The 24,724-nt window shown below is 43.7% G+C and overlaps 1 protein-coding gene across 1 annotated transcript in view; it reads left to right on the forward strand.

The window, feature by feature from the left end:
* Window positions 1–307: 307 nt before the first annotated feature.
* Window positions 308–24,724, forward strand: part of atp2a1 (ATPase sarcoplasmic/endoplasmic reticulum Ca2+ transporting 1) — a gene marked incomplete at both ends in the record, with an annotated part of 37,977 nt that continues 13,560 nt past the window's right edge. The window contains 19 exons of the mRNA XM_084181497.1: window positions 308–425; window positions 1,765–1,782; window positions 5,012–5,094; window positions 7,337–7,441; window positions 7,825–7,963; window positions 9,960–10,040; window positions 10,558–10,643; window positions 10,969–11,124; window positions 11,565–11,706; window positions 11,992–12,158; window positions 18,255–18,343; window positions 18,429–18,531; window positions 20,330–20,461; window positions 20,728–20,853; window positions 21,015–21,233; window positions 21,837–21,948; window positions 22,364–22,587; window positions 22,781–23,001; window positions 23,335–23,537. Coding sequence (XP_084037623.1) covers window positions 308–425; window positions 1,765–1,782; window positions 5,012–5,094; window positions 7,337–7,441; window positions 7,825–7,963; window positions 9,960–10,040; window positions 10,558–10,643; window positions 10,969–11,124; window positions 11,565–11,706; window positions 11,992–12,158; window positions 18,255–18,343; window positions 18,429–18,531; window positions 20,330–20,461; window positions 20,728–20,853; window positions 21,015–21,233; window positions 21,837–21,948; window positions 22,364–22,587; window positions 22,781–23,001; window positions 23,335–23,537 — 2,524 coding nt within the window. The remainder of the gene's footprint in view (window positions 426–1,764; window positions 1,783–5,011; window positions 5,095–7,336; window positions 7,442–7,824; window positions 7,964–9,959; window positions 10,041–10,557; window positions 10,644–10,968; window positions 11,125–11,564; window positions 11,707–11,991; window positions 12,159–18,254; window positions 18,344–18,428; window positions 18,532–20,329; window positions 20,462–20,727; window positions 20,854–21,014; window positions 21,234–21,836; window positions 21,949–22,363; window positions 22,588–22,780; window positions 23,002–23,334; window positions 23,538–24,724) is intronic.

Here is a 24,724-nt window from a genome sequence, read left to right on the forward strand (position 1 = left end):
AGAAGCCTGTGCCAGGTTGCACTTTCTGTCAGTCCAGGGCTCCAGTTTGCCGGAGAGGTGAGAGAGAGAGCAGCGAGAGAGAGTGGGGAGAGAGAGAACGAAGGGAGTTGACAGTTTGTAGCCCAATCCCACACTTTTATAAAGTGGTGGGTAACAATTAATTTATCTGGTTGTAAAACCTCATAACTGGAGAACTACCTACCTACCTACCTACTTACTGCACCAAGCCACGCATTACCGGATAGACGTGTCCTAAACGTGTCTTTGTTTTGTTCTCTTCTTCTGAAGCGTCTCCTGTTTGGTGAGGATGGAGAATGCACACGCAAAAGAGCCGGAAGAGGTTGTGTCATACTTTGGTGTCGACCAGACCACCGGCCTTACACCAGAACAGTTCAAGAAGAACCTGGCCAGATATGGTCACAATGGTGAGAAAGAGAGACTGAGATGGATGGATGGATGGATGGATTGATGGAAAAGGATAGAGAAACCAAGGGATGGACAGAGGGACATGGAGGTGGATAAGAGGAGGGATAGGGCTTGTTGGAAAGATGATGGTGAGGAGGAGGAAGAGGAGGAGAAAAAGGAGGAGGATCTGGTTGGGTGTAGAGGTTCGGACCCAAAATGGGGTTTATTGGTGCTAAATGCTGTGGAAAGAATGGATGCGATTGAGGGACAGACAGACAGACAGCAACAGGTGTTCCTCTGACTTGGAAATAGTTTTTTCTTGGGGAACAGTTAGTCTTTGTTTTGGTTATGACGAGGGGAAGGTTGAATGTTGACTTTTTGTGATTGGCTGCTGGCTGGCTGACTGACACATTGGCGCTTGGCAACCAAAATAGTTCACGTGACCTTGTGATGGTGCGGCAGATACCATTTGAAGGTCAGCGGCACCAAGGGATGCTTGGGTAGTGTAGTTTGTGATCAGTCCAGTACAGGCTCTCTATTGTGGTTGGTTGGTTGGTTTCCAGAAGTTCCTGACAACTTCGACTTGCATATCTGTTGTATCAGTCCTTTTATTTTTGTGTATTTGCAGTTAGCACACTTGATAATACCATTGAGTGGCTAAGCATCAGACTAGATATACAGAGGTAAACGTTAAGTTATGAGGCTTATGATAATATTTGTATGAAAATGTTTCTTCTTGGTCATCCATGCTTAAATCATTGTCTCTTCCAACCAATGAAAAGCAATGACCGACTCAAGGCTCTGATTGGCTAACCAATCAGAGGTCAGTGAGAAGGACAGAGGTTTGCTATGGCTATTGTAAGGCTGACCTGGGACAAACCAAGGCCCTAACACTTGTTTGCAAACTGTTGCTGAAGAAAACCACTTAGTTTGATCCTTTAGAAATAAAGTAGAATCACAGTTGTGCAATGCCAGTTCTTTGGTTTGTTCACGTTTTTTGTTTTTGCATAATTTGAAGATTTGAAATTAGTTCAGAGAGATTTCAGTCCTGACGTAAGTTATCAATCAAAAGGTGGATGACATGAGCAAAGTAAAGGTTTTTAGTTAATTAACTATAGATATTTGTATCAAGTGCAAAAGTTTGGACCTGTATTTTCAATGACCTGATCTGACCGTTAAACAGGTGGAAACAAAGGCTTAGTAAATCTGGTCCTTTATGTTTAATCACAGTTTATAAAGAGCATTTCTGCTATCAAAGTTAGAGGTAGTAGGCCTAATGTTATTCTCAATTAGTGATGTTAGTAGCAAATAGCAATGCTGTGCTAATAATCTCCTCTCTCTCTCTTTCCCCTTTCACAGAGCTGCCAGCTGAGATTGGTGAGTTCCAAACGTTTATCTTTGCCCCTCACACACCTGTCTGTGGTCGGTCTGCACACACACTCCTATTTCCGTCCCAGTGTCCGGGAGGTTACACATCCCATCAGTCACACTACTTCTTTATTTCTTGTCACCATGTCACACACAAACAGACACTTACATACACACACACACACCTGTTGTTCTGCTTCCTGCCTGGGATGATGGACTTCCTGTCAGTCGTGTCGTCGTGAATTCTGTCATCACGAACCCTCCAGACATTCCGATTCGCCCATTTATCTCTCTGTTCACGCCCCCTCTAGGGTTTAAAATCATTGGATTGGTTGGTGTAGAGTAGCCATAATTTTTATCCAATCCGATGCTTGACAGGGAGTGGCTACACACTTCAGAGAGAAGGAAGGGGAGGATGTGAATGGGATTGCTCTTGTTGTCAAACTTGTCATAACCCTGAAAGACAATGATTTTCCTATGCACAGATCTGTGTCCTAACTTACCCATCACATCTGTCACATAAAACCTCGAAAAACCCAGAACTAAAAACTTGCGTAATTGCGTCAGATGCTTCAGTTGAGTCGTCAATAGTTAAAACAACCACAAAGTCATAAACCCCACCGATTTCTACAATTGATCTTCTTAAAATCTGATTTTAAACCACAAGCGGCCGGTGGCACCTTAATTGGGGAGGACGGGCTCATAGTAATGGCTGGAACAGAATAAATTGAATGGTATCCATGTGTTTGATACCATTTAATTCACTCCTTTCCAGCCATTATTATGAGCCGTCCTCCCCTCAGCAGCCTCCTGTGTTTTAAACCTAACCCTAACCTTAACCCTAAACTTAACCACACTGCTAACTTTATGCCTAACCCTAACCTTAAATTAAGACCAACAAGCAAATGTTAGTTTTGATACAATTGTATGATATGCAACAGTTGGACAATGGATGAAGACACTCCCAACCTTTGGAATTGTTATAATCCATCAGATATTGACAACATTATAGCACATAAAACATTTTACTGGCACGGACAAATAATATAGTTTTTTTCCTTAGAATGCACTCATATATACATTTTCTTATTGTATCAGGTATTTTTTTGTGTGTTAAACTAAGGACATTATATGTGCCTCATTTGCATAAATACACTGGGTGTATTTGCATATATTAATACATTAACATAAAGGGGAGAAACAGGGCTGCAACCACCAAACACTTGCTCTGTCTAACCTATCTGCACTCACCTGCACTGTCTAGACTGCCTCATTAATTACTGTCGTCACGTACTTTTGCATAATTCAACAAGTGTGTCAATAGCAAGATACCCTCGGATTAAAAATCAACACGCTTGGCTCTAGATTACACCTACTTTACATTGTTTGCGAGATCAGACATACACTACATGACCAAAAGTATGTGGACATCTGCTCGTCGAACATCTCATGCCAAAATCATGGGCATTAATATGGAGTTGGTCCTCCCATTGTTGGTATAACAGCCTCCACTCTTCTGGGAAGACTTTCTACTAGATGTTGGAACATTGTTGCAGGGACTTGCTTCCATTCAGCCACAAGAGCATTAGTGAGGTTTGGCACTGATGTTGGGCGATTAGGCCTGGCTCGCAGTCGGCATTCCAATTCATACCAAAGATGTTCGATGGGGTTGAGGTCAGGGCTCTGTGCGGGCCAGTCAAGTTCTTCCGAACCAACCATTTCTTTATGGACCTCGCTTTGTGCACAGGGGCATTGTCATGCTGAAACAGGAAAGGGCCTTCCCCAAACTGTTGCCACAAAGTTGGAAGCACAGAATCGTCTAGAATGTCATTGTATGCTGTAGCGTTAAGATTTCCCTTCACTGGAACTAAGGGGCCTAGACCGAACCATGAAAAACAGCCCCAGACCAATATTCCTCCTCCACCAAACTTTACAGTTGGCACTATGCATTCAGGCAGGTAGCGTTCTCCTGGCATCTGCTAAACCCAGATTAGTCCGTCGGACTGCCAGATGGTGAAGCATGATTCATCACTCCAAAGAACGCGTTTCCACTGCTCCAGTGTCCAATGGTGGCGAGCTTTACACCACTCCAGCTGATGCTTGGCATTGGCATGGTGATCTTGTGTGCGGCTGCTCGGCCATGGAAACCCATTTCATGAAGCTCCCGACAAACAGTTATTGTGCTGACGTTGCTTCCAGAGGCAGTTTGGAACTCGGTAGTGAGTGTTGCAACCGAGGACAGACATTTTTACATGCTACGCACTTCAGCACTTGGCGGTCCCGTTCTGTGAGCTTGTGCGGCCTACCACTTTGCGGCTGAGCCGTTGTTGCTCCTATTTCCACTTCACAATAACAGCACTTACAGTTGACCGGGGCAGTTCTAGCAGGGCAGACATTTGACGATCTGACTTGTTGGAAAGGTGGCATCCTATGACAGTGCCATGTTGAAAGTCACTGAGCTCTTCAGTATGGGCCATTCTACTGTCAATGTTTGTCTATGGAGATTGTATGGCTGTGTGCTCGATTTTATACACCTGTCACCAACTGGTGTGGCTGAAATAGCCAAATCCACTCATTTGAAGGGGTGTCCACATACTTTTGTATATATAGTGTAATATCACCATAACCCGAGAGTTCATTTTCAGAAGTTGCTTTCACTTCAGCGCATCTAATTTGTAAACATTTCAACTGTATTAAATTATTATTTGTATAAATTCCACAAAAAATGAACACCCATCAAAATAACATTATCTTTCTTTTTTTTGTGAAGAGTCGAGACGGTGCGTTAAATTCCAGACGAAGCTTTAGTGTTCTTATAGATTCAACGGAAAGCCAATGTATCCGCAGTCGTAACGTTAACGGGAACAAGCAAGAGTATGAAAGAGTAAAATGAAAGCAATCAATCCAGTGTGATTTAAGTGACAAGTGGATTTTGCACCCCTTAAACACAAGAAATAGATGGCTGAAAAAGATCCTCAGGTGGTCGGGCATGCGCGTTGTTAGGGAACATTTATGTTGGTTTCCACATTGCACGATGTTGGCAAGTGTCTTGAAGAGTGCACTCCTCTTTAGGTCTGATTTGTCTGCATGTGTCACCACACAAAACAATCGTGAGATAGTAGTATTGCGATTTCATTTTACCGTTTTTTTTTAGTGTTGTATAGTGCTAATACACTCCTGCCAACACACGCAGATCCACACACACATGCAGTGACATTATTCTCTCTCTCTCTCTCAGGTAAGACCATCTGGGAGTTGGTCTTAGAGCAGTTTGAGGATCTGTTGGTCAGAATCCTGCTGCTGGCTGCCTGCATTTCTTTTGTAAGTAGACAAAACGTAGTCACTGATTTTGACCGACTATCCTTTTTTAAATTTTAGTCATTTAGCAGACGCTCTTATCCGGAGAGAATTACAGTTAGTGAGTGCATACATTTTTTTTTTTCATACTGGTCCCCCGTGGGAAACGAACCCACAACCCTGGCGTTGCAAACGCCATGCTCTACCAACTGAGCTACAGGGAACTATGGCATGTAGATATTGCTATGGGTTACAGGGAAAAGATTACACAGTAATGACACAAGACAAGGTAAAGACATGAGGCTCTAGTCACTAGATTAATTGCTGCGTTAGAATGGCGAATGACTTTAGATGTTCTGTCTCTAGCTTCATTGGTACAATACAAAGTTATGTTATCTAGTCTGCTCCTCAATGATTGGTGTAATGAGAGCAAGGGGAAGATATTAATGTATTGATAATACCTATTGAGTCCTCTCAGATCTCCACAAGTGCATAGGGGGTAGGGTCTATACAGGTCGATAGGTTTGGGTGTATGTGTGTGTTTGTTGGTGTTAGCACCTGTAAGGTCACTGTGAGGTCACTTCCTGTCAATTTCCTCCTGCCACGTCCTCTCCTTACCCCAGTGCAGGATGGGTAGATGTTTCAGCGTAGCAGCTGTGCATGGTGGCAGAGGCCCTGAGGACACTGACAGCGAACACACACACACACACGCACACACAAACACGCATGCACACAAGGTTACATACCTGCACTATGAAAGACACATACTGTACACACACAGGTCAATTATGCTTTGCGTACACACAGAACACATGCTGTGACCCGTCAGGTTATATTTCATATGGATTGATGTCCGCCCTCTCTCCCTCCCTCCCTCGCTTACTCACTCACGCACACACTCGCTCAAGGAATCCCCCCCCCCCCCCCCTCCCTCTCTCTCACTATTTAATTTCACTGTTGTCTCCCCTCTGCTCTCCTGTCTTGCTCTCTCTTTTCAAATCTGTTTTGGGGTAGAGGGGTGACACAATGTTTTAACCCCCCCCACCCCCAACCCTTTACACTCTGTCCTGTCCCTGACCAGCTGTCATTATGGCCTTAGAAAGAATGGTGTGTGTGTGCGATGTAGTGTGTGTGTGTGTGTGTGTGTGGCAAGAGGGCACGAGGGGAGAGAGGGCGCGTTATTTTAAGAAAGTCTCAAGCCAGGCTGAGAAACTGTATCCTTTAACAAAGGTCAGGGATGAAAGGAACGAAGGATTGCCGGCGAGAGAGCGAGAGAGATAGTTTTGCACAATGCCATTGTTTGTTGCAAAGGCAAACAAACAGATAGGTGATAGGTACATACAGTATATGGTTGAGGAAGACACTGTAATGATAATATGTACTTCATAAATGCATAATATAAAGTGAATATACTGTATAAATATAAATGCATTGGCAATATCAGTGTAATGTTTGTAATGTACTTTCAAATTAAGTTTCTATGATAGTATGGTACGTGTCAGAAGGCTACAATCGATTTCAATGCAGTATATTTTGGAATAGAGAGACAGAGAGGATGCATGATATAGAGATCTTAAAAGAGAGAGAATGAGAGAATAAATGGATAGAGACAAGAAAATAAGGAAATGAAGAAACAAGCAAACAAAAAAAAAGAAAGAAAGAGAAAAGAGGATAGAAGAGTCAAATCTTTGCACAAAGGAACAACAGAGTAGAGAAGGGAGAGGCGGTAGAAGAAGGTTAAGAGGATGGTTTGGACAAAGGAATAGGGAATAAAGGATAATGGATCGATGTATACATTAATGGAGGGATGGAGGGATTTCTCTGTGGGTTAGATTGCTTCTTACTCTGCTTCAGTGGATCAGAACTGTTCTGTGTCCATGTCAACACAGCCCATTTCCTAAACAGACCAGTGACAACAACATGTGACACTCACACACACGCACGCGCATACACACACACAATAACTCCCTCTATCACACATGCACTCACAAGGACAAAAAAAGGCTGGCATAGACTGTTTCTGATATGGCCGCATTTTGTCAAATGTTGTAAAAGTGCATTCCATTATCAATAAACATAAATTCTCTCTCTCTCTCTCTCTCTCTCTCTCTCTCTCTCTCTCTCTCTCTCTCTCTCTCTCTCTCTCTCTCTCTCTCTCTCTCTCTCTCTCTCTCTCTCTCTCTCTCTCTCTCTCTCTCTCTCTCTCTCTCTCTCTCTCTCTCTCTCTCTCTCTCTCTCTCTCTCTCTCTCTCTCTCTCTCTCTCAGGTGCTGGCCTTGTTTGAGGAAGGTGAGGAAACAGTCACAGCCTTCGTGGAACCTTTAGTCATCCTCCTCATTCTCATCGCTAATGCCATCGTTGGAGTCTGGCAGGTCAGTTAGTGGAAATACACGCACACAGACACACACACACATATAATACATCACATGCGTTAGTTTAACCACTCAGGGTCCGAATGTGTTACCCGTGGGGGGAGGGGTGTTATAGGGGAAAATGCAGCAGCCCCCAAACCCACAGTAAAAATACAGAGGGACGATCGGGTTACCACAAGCAGCGGGTCCATATTGGCCTTGTGGTGGTCATTTGGAAACTATGCACAAGGATTCACACATAGGGGGTTATGGGACGAGGGAGCGGGGAGGGGGTGGATGTGACGGGGGTAGGGGGTGGGCATATTGGCATAAGTCAGGCTTTACACTTCTGGAAGGGAGGTTAGGAGGAACTGATGTTCTGTGGGGTTGTTGTTGCCCTGTAGGAGCGCAATGCAGAGAGCGCCATCGAGGCTCTGAAGGAGTATGAGCCTGAGATGGGGAAGGTTTACCGGTCGGACAGGAAGAACGTCCAGATGATCAAGGCCAGGGAGATCGTCCCTGGAGATGTGGTGGAGGTGTCCGGTAAGCTTCAGATTCAGATTCAGAGATTCAGATTCAGGTAAGAACTGTATACCTAATGACTAAAGGGCTGCGATTTTGGGGTAAGCTGATTCTAGATTCGAGCCCAAGGGCAACATCTACCCATATAGACCCAAGAGTTGTAGGCCCAGTCCCAAGTCGACCCTTAGCCCCAATACCCACTAGCCACTAAAAATGAATGTAGATCTGGTGTAAGCGAAATAATCTACCTTGCTTATCAGAGATGAAGGTTTAGAGATTTTTACAACAACTTTTATCACAAAGTGTACAATTTGTCACAAAATGAGTCTCAAAGTCCTCTCAGATTGACATCACGTCTTTAGGGTTTGCTAATATATTATACCAACCAAAACAAGGCCTAACACCCATAGTGAATATTGCCTGGTTGACAGACACAGGGAGCATCCCAAAAGGCACTCTATTTACTTTATAGCCATAGGGCTCTGGTCAAAAGTAGTGCACTATGTAGGCCCTAGGACCCCTGAAGGTACTTGGCCTATCCACAGAGGGTACTTGAAGACTCATGACACCATTGGACTACTGGTAAAATGCACATGAGGGGGTACTTCAGGGGTACTCAGAGCAGAGCAAAATTCAGTTGGTGGTACAATAACCGAAAAAGGTTGCGAACCACTGATGCAGGGAATAGGGTGCCATTTGGGATGTATACCAGCGGCTGGTCCTGGGTCAGATTGGTTTATCCCTCTAATGGTTAAAGTTAGGTTTAGGGTTGGCTAATCTGATCCTAGTATAGATAAACGGGGCAGATCTTACTAATAAGGGCACATTTTAATGTTTATTGCGTGTTATTCATTTGCGGGCACAACATTTCCAAATTTAGCAGGTGATCTACTAAGAATATACACTATAATCAATGCATTACTTTTACATTTGACATTTTAGTCATTTAGCAGATGCTCTTACCCAAAGTGACTTACAGTAGTGAGTGCATACATTTTTTATTTTGAACCCACAACCCTGGCGTTGCAAGTGCTAGGCTCTACCAAATGAGCCACACGGGACGTGCACCAATGCACTAGATGTGTGGCTTGGACATGTGAATGAGTGTGTGTGTGCCCGTGTGTATTTGAGAGGGTGAGAAAGAGAGAGAGGGATAGAGAGTGTATGACAATGACTAAGTGTCATTTTGTGACGAAGGGAGGGAGGGAGGGAGGGAGGGAGGGAGGGAGGGAGGGAGGGAGGGAGGGAGGGAGGGAGGCTGTCCTTGTGTCCTTGAGACAGTGGGTCCTTTTAAGGCAATCAGAGGGTAAGAGAGAGGGAGGTATAGAAAGAATGAGAGAGAGAACAAGAGAGAGAAAGTTATATACATTGTATATAACTTACAAGTAATAAATAGTGTAACCATCATCCATACATTTATTTGGGGTAGGTAAATTAACAGTTAACATTAAACACACACATTTCAAAAGAGTGTTTTAAATGTTCTATTATTAACTATGTACAGTGTTGTTATAAATAGTACAAATGTTTTCTCAATAGGTAATATAATGTACTTTTTTGGGGTTATATAATGTGGTTGGGGCAGATGGTCTGAGTGCTGTCCTGAGGCGTTGTTGGGTTGGTAGTGGTTAATAAACTTTAGTCTCAGGACTAGTTGGATGAGGGGACTTTTCTCTATTATCAACTCCCCCTCTCTCTCTCCCTCTCTCTCTACCTCTCTCTTTCACACCCTCTCTCTCTCTGTTTTGACATACTGAAGAGTCAAAACTTCAAATAGTGATATTTTGACAGTGTAAAAAAGCAGTGTATTGTCAGAATGCACTGTAAAAAGTCAGAATAAGCACAATGTTAACCAGGGGAAACCTTGATTGTGATAAAGACTGAGTTAAAATGTAGTAATTATGTTTGAACATTCGTAAAATTAACTCTGAAGTGGAGTGTAGTTTGTGTGTATATGCGTGAGGTTGAGAGAGCTACTTTGAACTAACATTGTCTATGTGTGTTCTTTCTTTCCCAGTTGGTGACAAAGTCCCCGCTGACATCAGACTCGTCAAAATAAACTCTACTACTCTGCGTGTTGACCAGTCCATCCTCACTGGTGAGTGATATTATCAACTCTGTCTATCAGTCTTAACCCTCTTTACAGAACTACAATGGAAATACATTAGGGCTGTCAGAGTTAATCAGTTAACTCGAGTTAACTTTTAGTAATTTTAGTGCACTTTGTTTTTCTCAAGATTTATCGCATTGTCTGAAAGCATTGAAAATACACTGAAAACATCCTACATTCATAATCTATACAGCTAAAATCTACAATGCCATGTAAAAACAAGTTGACATTGAGGTTAAATAAAGTGTGATTTCTCAATTTGGCCAAAATAAAATAAATCTATTTGGATAACCATTATTTTATACAAACTAAAAACATTAATATTCTTGTAATGTTTTTTGTATGAAAAATCGTAAATTACATTTGGAATTTGCAATTAAATCCTGAGAGTTAACTCAATTAAATATTTTTTATCTTTTGACAGCCCTAAAATAAATACATGTAAAACCTTTTTGTTGTAAAACTCTGTCTCACTATCTGTCTCTCTGTCTCTCTCCTCTCTCAGGTGAGTCTGTCAGTGTGATCAAGCACACCGATGCCGTCCCGGACATGAGAGCTGTCAACCAGGACAAGAAGAACATGCTTTTCTCTGTGAGGGCCTCTCCTACTGTATATATTTATCCATCTATCTTTCTATTCCTCAATCTCGGAATCTCTCCATAAATCTAACTGTCGATTTCCACACTCCTGCCCTTCCCTATATGAGCCTCTTCTACTCTCCATCTCCTCCACCCTTACAGCCATTCATTGACCGCTCTCTCTCTCTCTCTTTCCACTATCTCCTTCTCCCCTCTCTATTTCTGTATCTCATTCTCCCCTCTCTCTTTCTGTATCTCCTTCTCCCCTCTCTCTCTCTCCCTCCCTTTCCCTCGCTCCCTCTTCCCCTCTCTCTCCCTCCCTCTGTCCGTACCTCAAGGGCACCAACATCGCTTCAGGCAAGGCTATCGGCGTAGCCGTGGCGACCGGTGTCTCTACAGAGATCGGGAAGATCCGCGACCAGATGGCTGCGACAGAGCAGGAGAAGACCCCCCTGCAGGCCAAACTGGACGAGTTTGGAGAGCAGCTCTCCAAGGTGAGACAGACAGCTACTACTACACTACTACTACACTGCTACCACTACTACTACTACTACTACTACTACTACTACTACAACACTACTACTAATACAACACTACTACTACACTACTACTACTACACTATTTTAGTTGTTGCAACTTGACAAGATTAGTTTCCCCACTGCCTTAAAATGGTCAAGTAGCCAATTTTTGCCCGTTTTGATTTGATGCAACTTAAAGGGATATTTCACCCAAATTACAAAATTACAATGGGATTTGTGCCACAAATGGTCAAATGTAAGCATTTGGAAACAGTGCCAGGGAAATAAAACCAAGTCATATCTTGTCCATAGACTTACAATGTAAGGAAACCAATAGTGTAATGATGACAATTGTATTATATATATTTTTTAATCAGGCTTTATCTGACAACCTTTTGTTGTCTATTCCATAACAGGTCATCTCCCTGATCTGCGTTGCCGTGTGGATGATCAACATCGGCCACTTCAACGACCCCGTCCATGGAGGCTCCTGGATCCGCGGGGCCGTCTACTACTTCAAGATCGCTGTGGCCCTGGCTGTGGCTGCCATTCCTGAGGGTAAGCACCTGATACTGGACTAGCACTAATCTAATCTAAAAAGTCTAGATGGGTCAAAGTAAAGTGGACAAAAGTCAATCAACCAATCACCCTCTAGACTGTGTTAACCTGCTGAGCTAAAGCCTATGTAGCAAAGCTAATGCAAGTCTTCAGGTCTGGAGCAAGGTTTCTCATCACAAGAACATGGTTCACTGTATAACTAATAACACTCTTTCCCCCTCTTTCTCTTTCTCTACCATCTCTCCCCCTTCTCCCCCTCTCTTTCCCCCTCTCTCTCCCTCCCAGGTCTGCCCGCTGTGATCACCACTTGCCTGGCTCTGGGTACCCGCCGCATGGCCAAGAAGAACGCCATCGTCCGCTCCCTGCCCTCTGTGGAGACCCTGGGCTGCACCTCCGTCATCTGCTCCGACAAGACCGGCACCCTCACCACCAACCAGATGTGTGTCACCAAGGTGGGTACACACACGCCGTACAAACACACAAACACACACACACACACGCGCGCTGTGCGTTCAAACACACACATACACACAAACGCACCAGAGATCCACCACACTGTAAAAATATATGTGGATTCAACATACAATTGAAAGGCAACCAGCTGCAATAGGATTGTGAGTTTGTTCCACTTTTGTTGATCAAATGTTGAGCAAACTCACAATCCTATTGCAGCTGGTTGCCTTACAATTGTACGTTGATTCAAACCTCAATGCTGGCTTGCAAAGTGATGTTTAATTCCTATTGGAATTACATCTGTAATTCCTATTGGAATCCAGAGTGAGGATATCCAACAATTTCAACTTTTAATTACCCGCAACCTGCATTGAGAATGACTGCCGGGGTAGGGAAGATTGATTATTGAGACTACCTAAATCATATAAACTGGAACAGATATTTCAGTAACAGGTGCAAAACGTCCAACTACTAACAGATTGGATTAGTTTCTGAAAATGTACACTGAGTGTACAAAACATTAGGAACACTGACAGTTGAATCCAGTACGAAAGCTAAGATCCCTTATTGATCCACTTCAATCAGTGTAGATGAAGGGGAGGAGACAGGTTAAAGAATGATTTTTAAGCCTTGAGACAATGAGACATGGATTGGGTATGTGCGCCATTCAGAGGGTGAATGAGCAAGTCAAAAGATTTAAGTGCCTTTGAACGTGGTATGGTAGTAGGTGCCAGGCGCACCGATTTGAGTGTGTCAAGAACTGCAACAATGCTGGTTTTTTCACACTCAACAGTTTTCCTGTGTATCAAGCATGATCCAACACCCAAAGGACATACTGTACAGCCAACTTGACACAACTGTGGGAAGCAATGGAGTCAACATGGGCCAGCATCCCTGTTGAATGCTTTCGACACCTTGTAGTTCATGCCCTGATAAATTCAGGCTGTTCTGAGGGCAAAAGGGGGTGCAACTAAATATTAGGAAGGTGTTCCTAATGTTTTGTACACTCAGTGTATGTTATATATTTTTGTGCAATCAACCAATCAGCCAATGTAATCAACCAATCAGTGCCTTAAGAAAGTATTGACTTTTTCCACATTTTGTTGTGTTACAGCCTGAATTTAAAATAGATTAAATTGAGATTTTGGGCTCTATTTTAACAAACCTAATGCAGTGATAAATGTAAGCACTGGCGGTAGCGCTATAGGTTTGGGGGGGTGTCAGAATTTTTTTTTCTATTTTCACCACCACAATTATAGGCGCAGTTGCTGGCGGTGGCGCGAAAGGGCTGGGTTTTGATGAATAAACGTGTCGTGGCTTGCCCCTCACTGGCCAATCAGAACGTGCTCCATGGCTAAATAGGTGGTTGCTTCAAGTTGTGTATTTACGCTCTTTTATGTATTGCGTTGTTATCAACTCCAATTAGAATGTTACTCCGTTATAGCCTAGTTCGTTAAATAGCCTGCCCCATATTTGCAAAATATGTTGAACATGTTTGCAGTCCACCTGTCTATATAAGCATTGCATTGCTTCAGTATGGAAATATATTGTTAAATAGGCTATAGCATTTGCACTGATATAAGTAAAATAAATAAATAAAATAATATAAGGGCTGCTAGGCCTACTGTAAATTGCAGTCTGGACATGGACATGCCAAACGTAGTCAATAAGCAAGATTACATTCACTAGGCTATTGATAAGGCCTAAAAAGACAGTGTATAATTCGAGTCAAATTCTAATAAAAACGAAACAACAACTTTTTTTAAATAGGCTATGTCTAAATACAGTTATAGGTACCATAATTGCTCCCTGTGGGCATATAATACAGACAAGGCATCTTAGACTATGGAGGGTTTTATGCACATCCAAACTTTTCACAGATAAAGATCCAATATAAAGAGAAAGGGGAAATGTCCACACCATTATACTACTGGCAAATGTAATGTTTTATAAACATAATGGAACCATCTTACAGATCATATTTGCACTCCAGAAATAGCAGATGAAATTACATTGCATTCGAGTCATGTAGCAGCCTACTTCATCACCAAAAACCCATGGATGTGAATATTTCTAATAAGTTTGGTTTTCAATCAAATTAAACGAAAAACATTCAATCTGCGTTTTAAACCAACAACAATATTTCTAATAAGTATTGGGTCAGAAGCTTGATATCATAAATCGCTTATCTCATTCCTTGGCATGTGTGCACAGGTAAGCCTAAATGTCTTTATGCATAACATTTGCACGTCAATATACAAACTAGGCTCCTGTCAATTGTATCATTGCCTATGTCCTAGGGAGATTCTGAAAGAAATACAGCATTGATATGGCATTATAGGAGGATTTAATAGTTTGGAGGAGCGCGGTTGTCTTTGGTAATCGGGTGAGGGGCGCTCTTTGAATATGGGGATGGATAGCCTACTCAAACAAGCAAAATGAAGTATGCAGGTATGTGAATTTTGAATACCTAATGAAAAAGCTTGAGGGCAAAAACCTCTCAAATATTTCAAAGCACGCTCAGTATACCATTTAAAAATCATTTATTCATAGGCTAGTTGGCTAATGGCCAGGATACAAAGATGCACCTATGTGATGCTGCTAAACCAGCCTTGATTAAGGGAAGGGTAGCCTATGCTTGGTTCTTAATCGAATTAAACGAAATGGGGGGGAAACCAATAGTTTATGATTCTAAATACTAGATTCACCAGCATAAAATCACATCTCTCTTGCATGGGCACTCACTGTGCACCATGGCTGGATAGGCTGCGCTTCCGCTCTCAAAATCCATTCAATTATCAACTGCATTACTGCTAAGACCTGCTTTTTGTGAGTCTTAAAACTTCCCATTATCACTGCATGAAATTGCATGTGTTTTTAAGGACACGCCTCAAATATTGCCACCCCTCCCACAACAACGCAAGTGAGCTGATGTTAGACAGGTAATTGCCGAACCTGGCGTTAGGGCTGGAAAATGCTAGTGTGAAATTGACGAAATTGCAAATTTACGTGTGTTTGGCACTTGCGCCTCTTTACCGCCAGCCGAAAATAGAGCCCTTGGGCTGTTTTCACTATTACAATTATCTGGCGTAGACGCGAAAGGGCTGCGTTTTGATGAATAAACAAGATGTGGGTGTGTTGAGGCTTGGCTCACTGACCAATCAGAACGTGCTCCATGGCGAAATATGTTGTTGCTTTAAGTTGTGTATTTACGGTATTTTATACGGTAATTTATGTATTGCCTTGGAATCAACTCCAATTCCAATGTTAGTCCATTATAGTTTGTGAAATGGCTTACAGAAACAAAATAACAAAATGTAGACCTATATTTGCCAAATACGTTAACTTGAACCCATTTTCAGCCCAAATTGTTCTAAGTAATTGCATGGCTGAGCATGGACATGCCAAACATTGTCAATTAGCAATATTACATTCATTATTGATAAGGCCTACAAAGACAACGAATAATTTTAATCTAAACAAAACGAAACAACAACTTGTTTTAAATAGGCTATGTCACACTTACAGGCACCATAATTTCCCCTGTGGGCATATAATGCGGTCCTCTGTAGCTTAATTGGTAGAGCATGGCGCTTGTAACGCCAGGGTAGGGGGTTCGATCCCCGGGACCACCCATACGTAAAAATGCACACATGACTGTAAGTCGCTTTGGATAAAAGCGTCTGCTAAATGGCATATTATTATTATAAAACAATGCAGACTATGGAGGGTTTTATACACCTCCAAATTTTTCACAGTAGCTGGACAAAGATCCAATATAAAGAGAAAGGGAGAATGTCCACTCGCCGTTATACTGCTCCCTCCCAAATAGGCCTATTTTTTATTAACATAATCGGAACCATACCAGAAAGGTGACTCATTCTAATAAGATTGCTTGTAATAAAATTTAACGAAAAACAAGCAATCTGTTGTTGTTGTTTAAAAAACAATACAATACATACATGTAAAATGTAATGATATCATAAAATCACCAGGATAAAAATACACGCATTGCTGTTGAACCAGCCTTCATTATAGTAGGTTTAAGGGAGGACTTGGGTTTTGAACAGATTAAACGGAAAAAAAACAAGCAATTGTTACAGGTTACAGATAAATTCTAAATATGAGGTTCACCTTTATTCACCGAGGTTCTCGTCTCTCGTTTATTGATGGGCATGACACGTAGCCTACTTACATCCTGGAGGGATGCACTTCCAAAACGGGACCTACATGGCAAAAATAATGTGGGCCTGCCTACAATGCATAGATAAAAAGGGAACGTCAGCTCACTGTTTTACTCCTCTCAGACTTCATATTTTAATAAAGGTTTGGTGATTAAGATTTATTTCCAAGCGGTCTCAGGAGCCAAACCCTTTATCAACAGTCATGACTACTTCGCGATTGCATTGGGCAGGACAAAAACAAGCCTTAATTGAGAGGAGGGAAGGCAATGCTTGGTTTTTAACCAAATTAAACGAAATGGGATTTTTTTTTTTTTTTTTATGTTTCTAAATAGGAAGTATACAGGCACCAAAAGCACATTAGGCTACTCTTGTTACATGCGCATATGGGCAGTGTGCGTCACGGCTGGATAGGCTGCGTTTCCGCTGTCAAAATTCATGCCATAATCAATTGAGTTACTGCTAAAACCAGCTTTTGGTTGGTCTTAAATATCGCTACCGGCTCTGCCTGAAATTAGCACTTAAGATCATGTTTTTAAGGACACGCCTAAAATATTTCTACCCCTCCCATCTGAGCGCAAGCGTGCTGATATAAGGCAGGTAAATTACCGTACCTGGCGTTAGAGCTGGAAAATGCCAGTGCGCCAGTTTTTACATAACGAAATTGCAAACTAACATGCGTTTGACACAAGTGCCGCCTAAACGCCAGCCGAACATAGAGGCCTTTGTGTCACTCGCCTATACACAATACCCCATAGGGCTCTATTTTCGGCTGGCGTTAAGGTGTTAATGCGAGAATTGTGAATGTGATCTGTAAGATGGTTCCAATATGTATATAAAACATTATATTTGGGATCAGTATAAGGGTGAGTGGACATTCTCCCTTTCTGTTTATATTGGATCTTTATCCAGCTACTGTGTGAAAAGTTTAGATGTGCGTAAAACCCTCCATAGTCTGCGTTGTTTTAATATTATCTGCCCACGGGAAGCAATTGTGGTATCTGTAAGTGTATTTAGACATAGCCTGTTTAAAACAAAAATGTCTAAAAACATGTTTTCACTTTGTTATTATAGGGTATTGTGTGTAGATGGGTGACAAAATCAATACATTTAATCCATTTTGAATTCAGGCTGTAACGACAAAATGTGGAATAAATCATGCGGTATGAATACTTTATGAAAGCAAAAACACAGGAATTGAAAAACTCAAACTGCAATAAAGCATGCTGGGAAATAGGATAATGATGGCTCTGGTTTTCAGTGGTTTTGAGCAAATATACATTTTGTAATTTTACTCATCAAGCTTGTTCAAATTCAGCTCACCTCGAGCAGAGTTTGTTGATTCAAAGTACAATTGTAAGGCAGCCAACTGCAATAGTATTGTGAGTATGCTCAACATTTGGGCATATACTGTAGCAGACCTAACATACATGACTCCCGAGTGGCGCAGTGGGCTAAGGCACTGCATGGCAGTGCTAGCTGTGCCACTAGAGATCCTGGTCCGAGTCCAGGCTCTGTCGCAGCCGGCCGCAACCGGGAGACCCATGGACGGCGCACAATTGGTCCAGCGTCGTCCAAGGTAGGGGAGGGTTTGGCCGGCAGGGATGTGGGTTCATTTCCCACGGGGGGCCAGTATGAAAAAATAATAATAATAATAATGCATTCACTAACTGTAAGTCGCTCTGGATAAGAGCGTCTGCTAAATGACGTAAATGTATACAGTGTTGCCTTCCAAAGGCAAACATTAATTTGTAATTTTACTCCAAAAATTACACACACATATTAGATCAATTTATGGTCCTTCTAAAGTCCACCCAACTCACAAAATAACGCTGATTAAGAAATTGGTTCAGTTGGCTTTTTTAAAGTGCATAGATAAGCAGTGTGTGTTGTGTCTTTGTAATGTGATTCCAGATGTTCATTATTGACAAAGTGGACGGAGACAGCGTTTCTCTGGGTTCCTTCGACATCTCCGGTTCCAAGTACACCCCAGAGGGAGAAGTGTGAGTATAGTCTGGACACACACACACACACACACACACAGACACACACCTACTTGACTTGCTGTCTTCTCCATCTCTCTCTCAGTACTAAGAATGGTGCGTTAGTGAAGTGTGGCCAGTATGATGGCTTGGTGGAGCTGTCCACCATCTGTGCTCTGTGCAATGACTCCTCTCTGGACTACAACGATGTAAGGAGAAGCTTTCTATGTGTGTGCGTGTGTGTGCATGCGTACGTGTGCATGCGTACGTGTGCATGTGTGTGCAGTACTGTGTCAGCACTCAGTATCTGTATACAGTGGGGAGAACAAGTATTTGATACACTGCTGATTTTGCAGGTTTTCCTAATTACAAAGCATGTAGAGGTCTGTAATATTTATCATAGGTACACTTCAACTGTGAGAGACGGAATCTAAAACAAAAATCCAGAAAATCACATTGTATGATTTTTAAGTAATTCATTTGCATTTTATTGCATGACATAAGTATTTGATACATCAGAAAAGCAGAACTTAATATTTGGTACAGAAACCTTTGTTTGCAATTACAGAGAACATACGTTTCCTGTAGGTCTTGACCAGGTTTGCACACACTGCAGCAGGGATTTTGGGCCACTCCCCCATACAGACCTTCTCCAGATCCTTCAGGTTTCGGGGCTGTCGCTGGGCAATATGGACTTTCAGCTCCCTCCAAAGATTTACAATTGGGTTCAGGTCTGGAGACTGGCTAGGCCACTCCAGGACCTTGAGATGCTTCTTACGGAGCCACTCCTTAGTTGCCCTGGCTGTGTGTTTCGGGTCGTTGTCATGCTGGAAGACCCAGCCACGACCCATCTTCAATGCTCTTACTGAGGGAAGGAGGTTGTTGGCCAAGATCTCGCGATACATGGCCCCATCCATCCTCCCCTCAATACGGTGCAGTCGTCCTGTCCCCTTTGCAGAAAAGCATCCCCAAAGAATGATGTTTCCACCTCCATGCTTCACGGTTGGGATGGTGTTCTTGGGGTTGTACTCATCCTTCTTCTTCCTCCAAACACGGCGAGTGGAGTTTAGACCAAAAAGCTCTATTTTTGTCTCATCAGACCACATGACCTTCTCCCATACCTCCTCTGGATCATCCAGATGGTCATTGGCAAACTTCAGACGGGCCTGGACATGCGCTGGCTTGAGCAGGGGGACCTTGCGTGCGCTGCAGGATTTTAATCCATGACGGCGTAGTGTGTTACTAATGGTTTTCTCTGAGACTGTGGTCCCACCTCTCTTCAGGTCATTGACCAGGTCCTGCCGTGTAGTTCTGGGCTGATTCCTCACCTTCCTCATGATCATTGATGCCCCACGAGGTGAGATCTTGCATGGAGCCCCAGACCGAGGGTGATTGACCGTCATCTTGAACTTCTTCCATTTTCTAATAAAGCGCCAACAGTTGTTGCCTTCTCACCAAGCTGCTTGCCTATTGTCCTGTAGCACATCCCAGCCTTGTGCAGGTCTACAATTTTATCCCTGATGTCCTTACACAGCTCTCTGGTCTTGGCCATTGTGGAGAGGTTGGAGTCTGTTTGATTGAGTGTGTGGACAGGTGTTTTTTGTACAGGTAACGAGTTCAAACAGGTGCAGTTAATACAGGTAATGAGTGGAGAACAGGAGGGCTTCTTAAAGAAAAACTAACAGGTCTGTGAGAGCTGGAATTCTTACTGGTTGGTAGGTGATCAAATACTTATGTCATGCAATAAAATGCAAATTAATTACTTAGAAATCATACAATGTGATTTTCTGGATTTTTGTTTTAGATTCCGTCTCTCACAGTTGAAGTGTACCTATGATAGAAATTACAGACCTCTACATACTTTGTAAGTAGGAAAACCTGCAAAATCGGCAGTGTATCAAATACTTGTTCTCCCCACTGTATGTGTAGCTGTTATTTTCTGTAGCTGATATGTGCATTAGTCTAGCCCAGATCTGATAGTGTCTTTCCCCTCTCTCTCTCCTGCAGTCTAAGGGCATCTATGAGAAGGTGGGCGAGGCCACTGAGACCGCTCTGTGCTGCCTGGTTGAGAAGATGAACGTGTTCAACACTGAAGTGCGCGGCATGTCCAAGCCCGACAGGGCCAACGCCTGTTGCTCTGTAAGTCTTCCTTCCTAACCCCCCCCTTCCTCCCTCTCTCCTTTCCTCTCCAGTCCACCCTCTCTCACCTCCGTCTTTTCCTTCTGGCTCCCCTCTCCCCCTACTCCCCCTTCCCCTATTCCCCATCCCATCCCTCTCATTCCTCCCTCCCCTCTCCAGCCTAGCTCCCATTTCTCCCTCCCTCCATCCCTCTCTAACTCCTCCCTCCTTTTCAAACCCTCTCCTCCCTCCCTGTCTAACCCCTGTCCTCTCCATCTCTCTCCCAGGTGATTAAGCAGCTGATGAAGAAGGAGTTCACCCTTGAGTTCTCCAGAGACAGGAAGTCCATGTCAGTGTTCTGCTCCCCAGCCAAGTCCTCTAAGGCCGCCGTCGGCAACAAAATGTTCGTCAAGGTGAGAGAACACCGGCACCCGTCTCTATGGAAATGTTCAGGGTAAACGTCCCAGTGACGTTGTCATATCAACAATCTCTATAGCAATCTTGCAGTGATTGTTTAGAAAGTTCCAAAATGTTCCTTGAGTCCTGACCGTTATCTCTCTCCCTCTCTCCCTAGGGCGCTCCCGAAGGTGTTATTGAGAGGTGTGCATATGTGCGCGTTGGCACCACCCGTGTGCCCCTGTCCGAGCCTGTCAAGAACAAGATCATGGCTGTGATCAAAGAGTGGGGTACCGGCCGTGACACCCTGCGTTGCCTGGCACTGGCCACCCGCGACACACCCCTCCGCATGGAAGAGATGAACCTCGAAGACGCCACCAAGTTCGGCGACTACGAGGTGAGAAAGGGGGGGGGGGGGGCGTCAGGGAGAGAGAGAGGGGGGGGGAAGAGGAATTTAAGTACCTACTGTATTAATTACTAGGTAATTAAAGGGGTTCCTGAGTGGCTCAGCAGTCTAAGGCACTGGATCGCAGTGCTGAGGCGTGACCGGGAGCCCCATAGGGTGGTCGGGTGCCATCCGGGTTAGGGGGGGGTTTGCGTGGGGGCTTTTCTTGGCTCATCGCGCTCTAGCGTTTCCTTGTGGTATTGAACGGTGTTTCCTCCGACACATTGGTGCAGCTAACTTCCGGGTTAAGCGTGCAGTGTGTTAAGAAGTAGGCAGGTCATGTTTCGGAGGACGCATGTCTCGACCTTCGCCTCTCCCGAGACCATTGAGGAGTTGCAGCGATGAGACAAGGTCGTAACTAGCAATTGGGGAGAAAATGGGGTAAAAACAACAAAACATTTAATAATAATAATAATTACTAGGTAAATACAAACAGTACTACTGGAATTTCTATCTAAATTCATTGCATTCAAGCTTTATTTGAACAACAACTCATTTCATTTCCAAAGCACTTACCCTACGTCTCCCCTCTCTCTCTCTGTCTGTGGTCCTCAGACTGACCTGACCTTCGTGGGCTGCGTGGGCATGCTGGACCCCCCTCGTAAGGAGGTCATTGGAGCTATCGAGCTGTGCAGGGCTGCTGGTATCCGCGTCATCATGATCACTGGTCAGTATACTGGACTGCAAAAATCTGCAAAAATCTGGTGCTTTTCCAAAAATTCCCTGGTTTCCAGAAAACCCGGTTGGAAGTTCCCGGAATAAAGACGGTATAAATAGGAAATCCAGAATCCTCCAACCAGGATTTCTTGAAAACCTGGGGATTTTGGGAAAGTTACCCGATTTTTGCAACCCTAACTCACCTTTTCTCTCTGTCTCCATGTCTTTATCACTCCCACAGTTTCCATCCATCTACCTCTTCTCCGTTGGTTGTCTTTCCTCCATTATATTTCACTCTGGTGGTCTCAGAGAGGACTGAAATAAATTGAGAAACAATATCTTATGACAACTCATTATCTTCCCTCCCTCTCTCTCTCTCTCTCTCCCTCTCTCTCTCTCTCTCTCTCTCTCTCCCTCCCTCCCAGGTGACAACAAGGGAACAGCCGTGGCTATCTGCCGTCGTATTGGCATCTTCAAAGAGGATGAGGACACCACTGGCCGAGCCTTCACTGGCCGTGAGTTTGACGACCTGCCCCTCCACGAGCAAAAAAAAGCAGTCCGCAAGGCCTGCTGCTATGCCCGTGTTGAGCCCTCTCACAAGTCCAAGATCGTTGAGTTCCTGCAAGGCTTCGACGAGATCACCGCCATGGTGAGGGGAGGGAACAGGAACAGAGGATACACTCCTATTCAAAACTGAAAAGCTTTATTGTACAACCATCCAATTTACATAAAACAGAATATTTGCCGAAATACGATTCATATCACACAGAACACATCACTAACAGTCATCCTCCTTCTCTACCTTCTCTTCTCTTTTCTCTCTCTTCTTCCCCCTCCACCAGACCGGAGATGGAGTGAACGATGCCCCCGCCCTGAAGAAGGCAGAGATCGGCATCGCCATGGGCTCTGGCACTGCCGTTGCCAAGTCTGCCTCTGAGATGGTCCTGGCTGACGACAACTTCTCTTCCATTGTGGCAGCCGTTGAGGAGGGCAGAGCCATTTACAACAACATGAAGCAGTTCATCCGTTACCTCATCTCCTCCAACGTTGGTGAGGTAGTCTGGTGAGTGTTCGGTGGGGAAGGGGTTGAAGTGAACACATCGTGACCACATCGCGGCTCAGACATAACCGTGGTTGACCGCCAATCCAGAGGGACTTGTTGGAAGACAGAGATTCACTGTAGTAGCAGCATAACTACTTGACAGCCAATACAGAAGTATGAGTGTGACCAAGACACCCCTGTGGCCAAGAACAGCAATATGACTGCCACACACAGTTCTAGTCACAACTTACTCTTCTCCTTTTTTCTTTCTTTCTCTTTCTTTCTTTGTTTCTTTCTTTCCCTCGCTCTCCTTTTCTTTCTCTCTCTCCTCATCCATCCCTCCATCTTTCTCAGTATCTTCCTGACCGCTGCCCTGGGTCTGCCGGAGGCTCTGATCCCTGTCCAGCTGCTGTGGGTCAACCTGGTGACTGATGGTCTCCCTGCCACTGCCCTGGGCTTCAACCCCCCTGACCTGGACATCATGGGCAAGCTCCCCCGCTCCCCCAAGGAGCCCCTTATCTCTGGATGGCTGTTCTTCAGATACCTCGCCATCGGAGGTACGATAGGATAAGATACGATACCATACAGTTGAAGTCGAAAGTTTAAATACATTTAAACTTTATTTATTTCATCACATTCCCAGTGGGTCAGAAGTTTACATACACTCAATTAGTATTTGGCAGCATTGCCTTTAAATAGTTTAACTTGGGTCAAACGTTTCGTGTAGCCTTCCACAAGCTTTCCACAATAAGTTGGGTGAATTTTGGCCCATGTTTCCTAACAGAGCTGGTGTAACTGAGTCAGGTTTGTAGGCCTCCTTGCTCGCACACGCTTTTTCAGTTCTGCCCACACATTTTCTATAGGTTGAGGTCAGGGCTTTGTGATGGCCACTCCAATACCTTGACTTTGTTGTCCTTAAGCCATTTTGCCACAACTTTGGAAGTATGCTTGGGGTCATTGTCCATTTGGAAGACCCATTTGCGACCAAGCTTTAACTTCCTGACTGATGTCTTGAGATGTTGCTTCAATATATCTACATAATTTTCCTTCCTCATGATGCCATCTATTTTGTGAAATGCACCAGTCCCTCCTGCAGCAAGCACCCCCACAGCATGATGCTGGTAACCCCGTGCTTCATGGTTGGGATGGTGTTCTTCGGCTTGCAAGCGTCCCCCTTTTTCCTCCAAACATAACGATGGTCATTATGGCCAAACAGTTATATTTTTGTTTCATCAGACCTGAGGACATTTCTCCAAAAAGTACGATCTTTGTCCCCATGTGCAGTTGCAAACCTTAGTCTGGCTTTTTTATGGCGGTTTTGGAGCAGTGGCTTCTTCCTTGCTGAGCAGCCTTTCAGGTTATGTCGATATAGGACTTGTTTTACTGTGGATATAGATACTTTTGTACCTGTTTCCTTCAGTATCTTCACAAGGTCCTTTGCTGTTGTTCTGGGATTGATTTTCACTTTTCGCACCAAAGTACGTTAATCTCTAGGAGACAGAATGCGTCTCCTTCCTGAGCGGTATGACGGCTGCGTGGTCCCATGGTGTTTATACTTGCGTACTATTGTTTGTACAGATGAACGTGGTACCTTCAGGCGTTTTGAAATTGCTCCCAAGGATGAACCAGACTTGTGGAGGTCTACAATTTTTTGTAGATTTTTTTGGCTCATTTCTTTTGATTTTCCCATGATGTCAAGCAAAGAGGCACTGCGTTTGAAGGTAGTCCTTGAAATACATCCACA

This window comes from Coregonus lavaretus, assembly GCF_964263955.1.
Source record: "Coregonus lavaretus genome assembly, chromosome: 2".
Lineage (NCBI taxonomy): Eukaryota > Metazoa > Chordata > Actinopteri > Salmoniformes > Salmonidae > Coregonus > Coregonus lavaretus.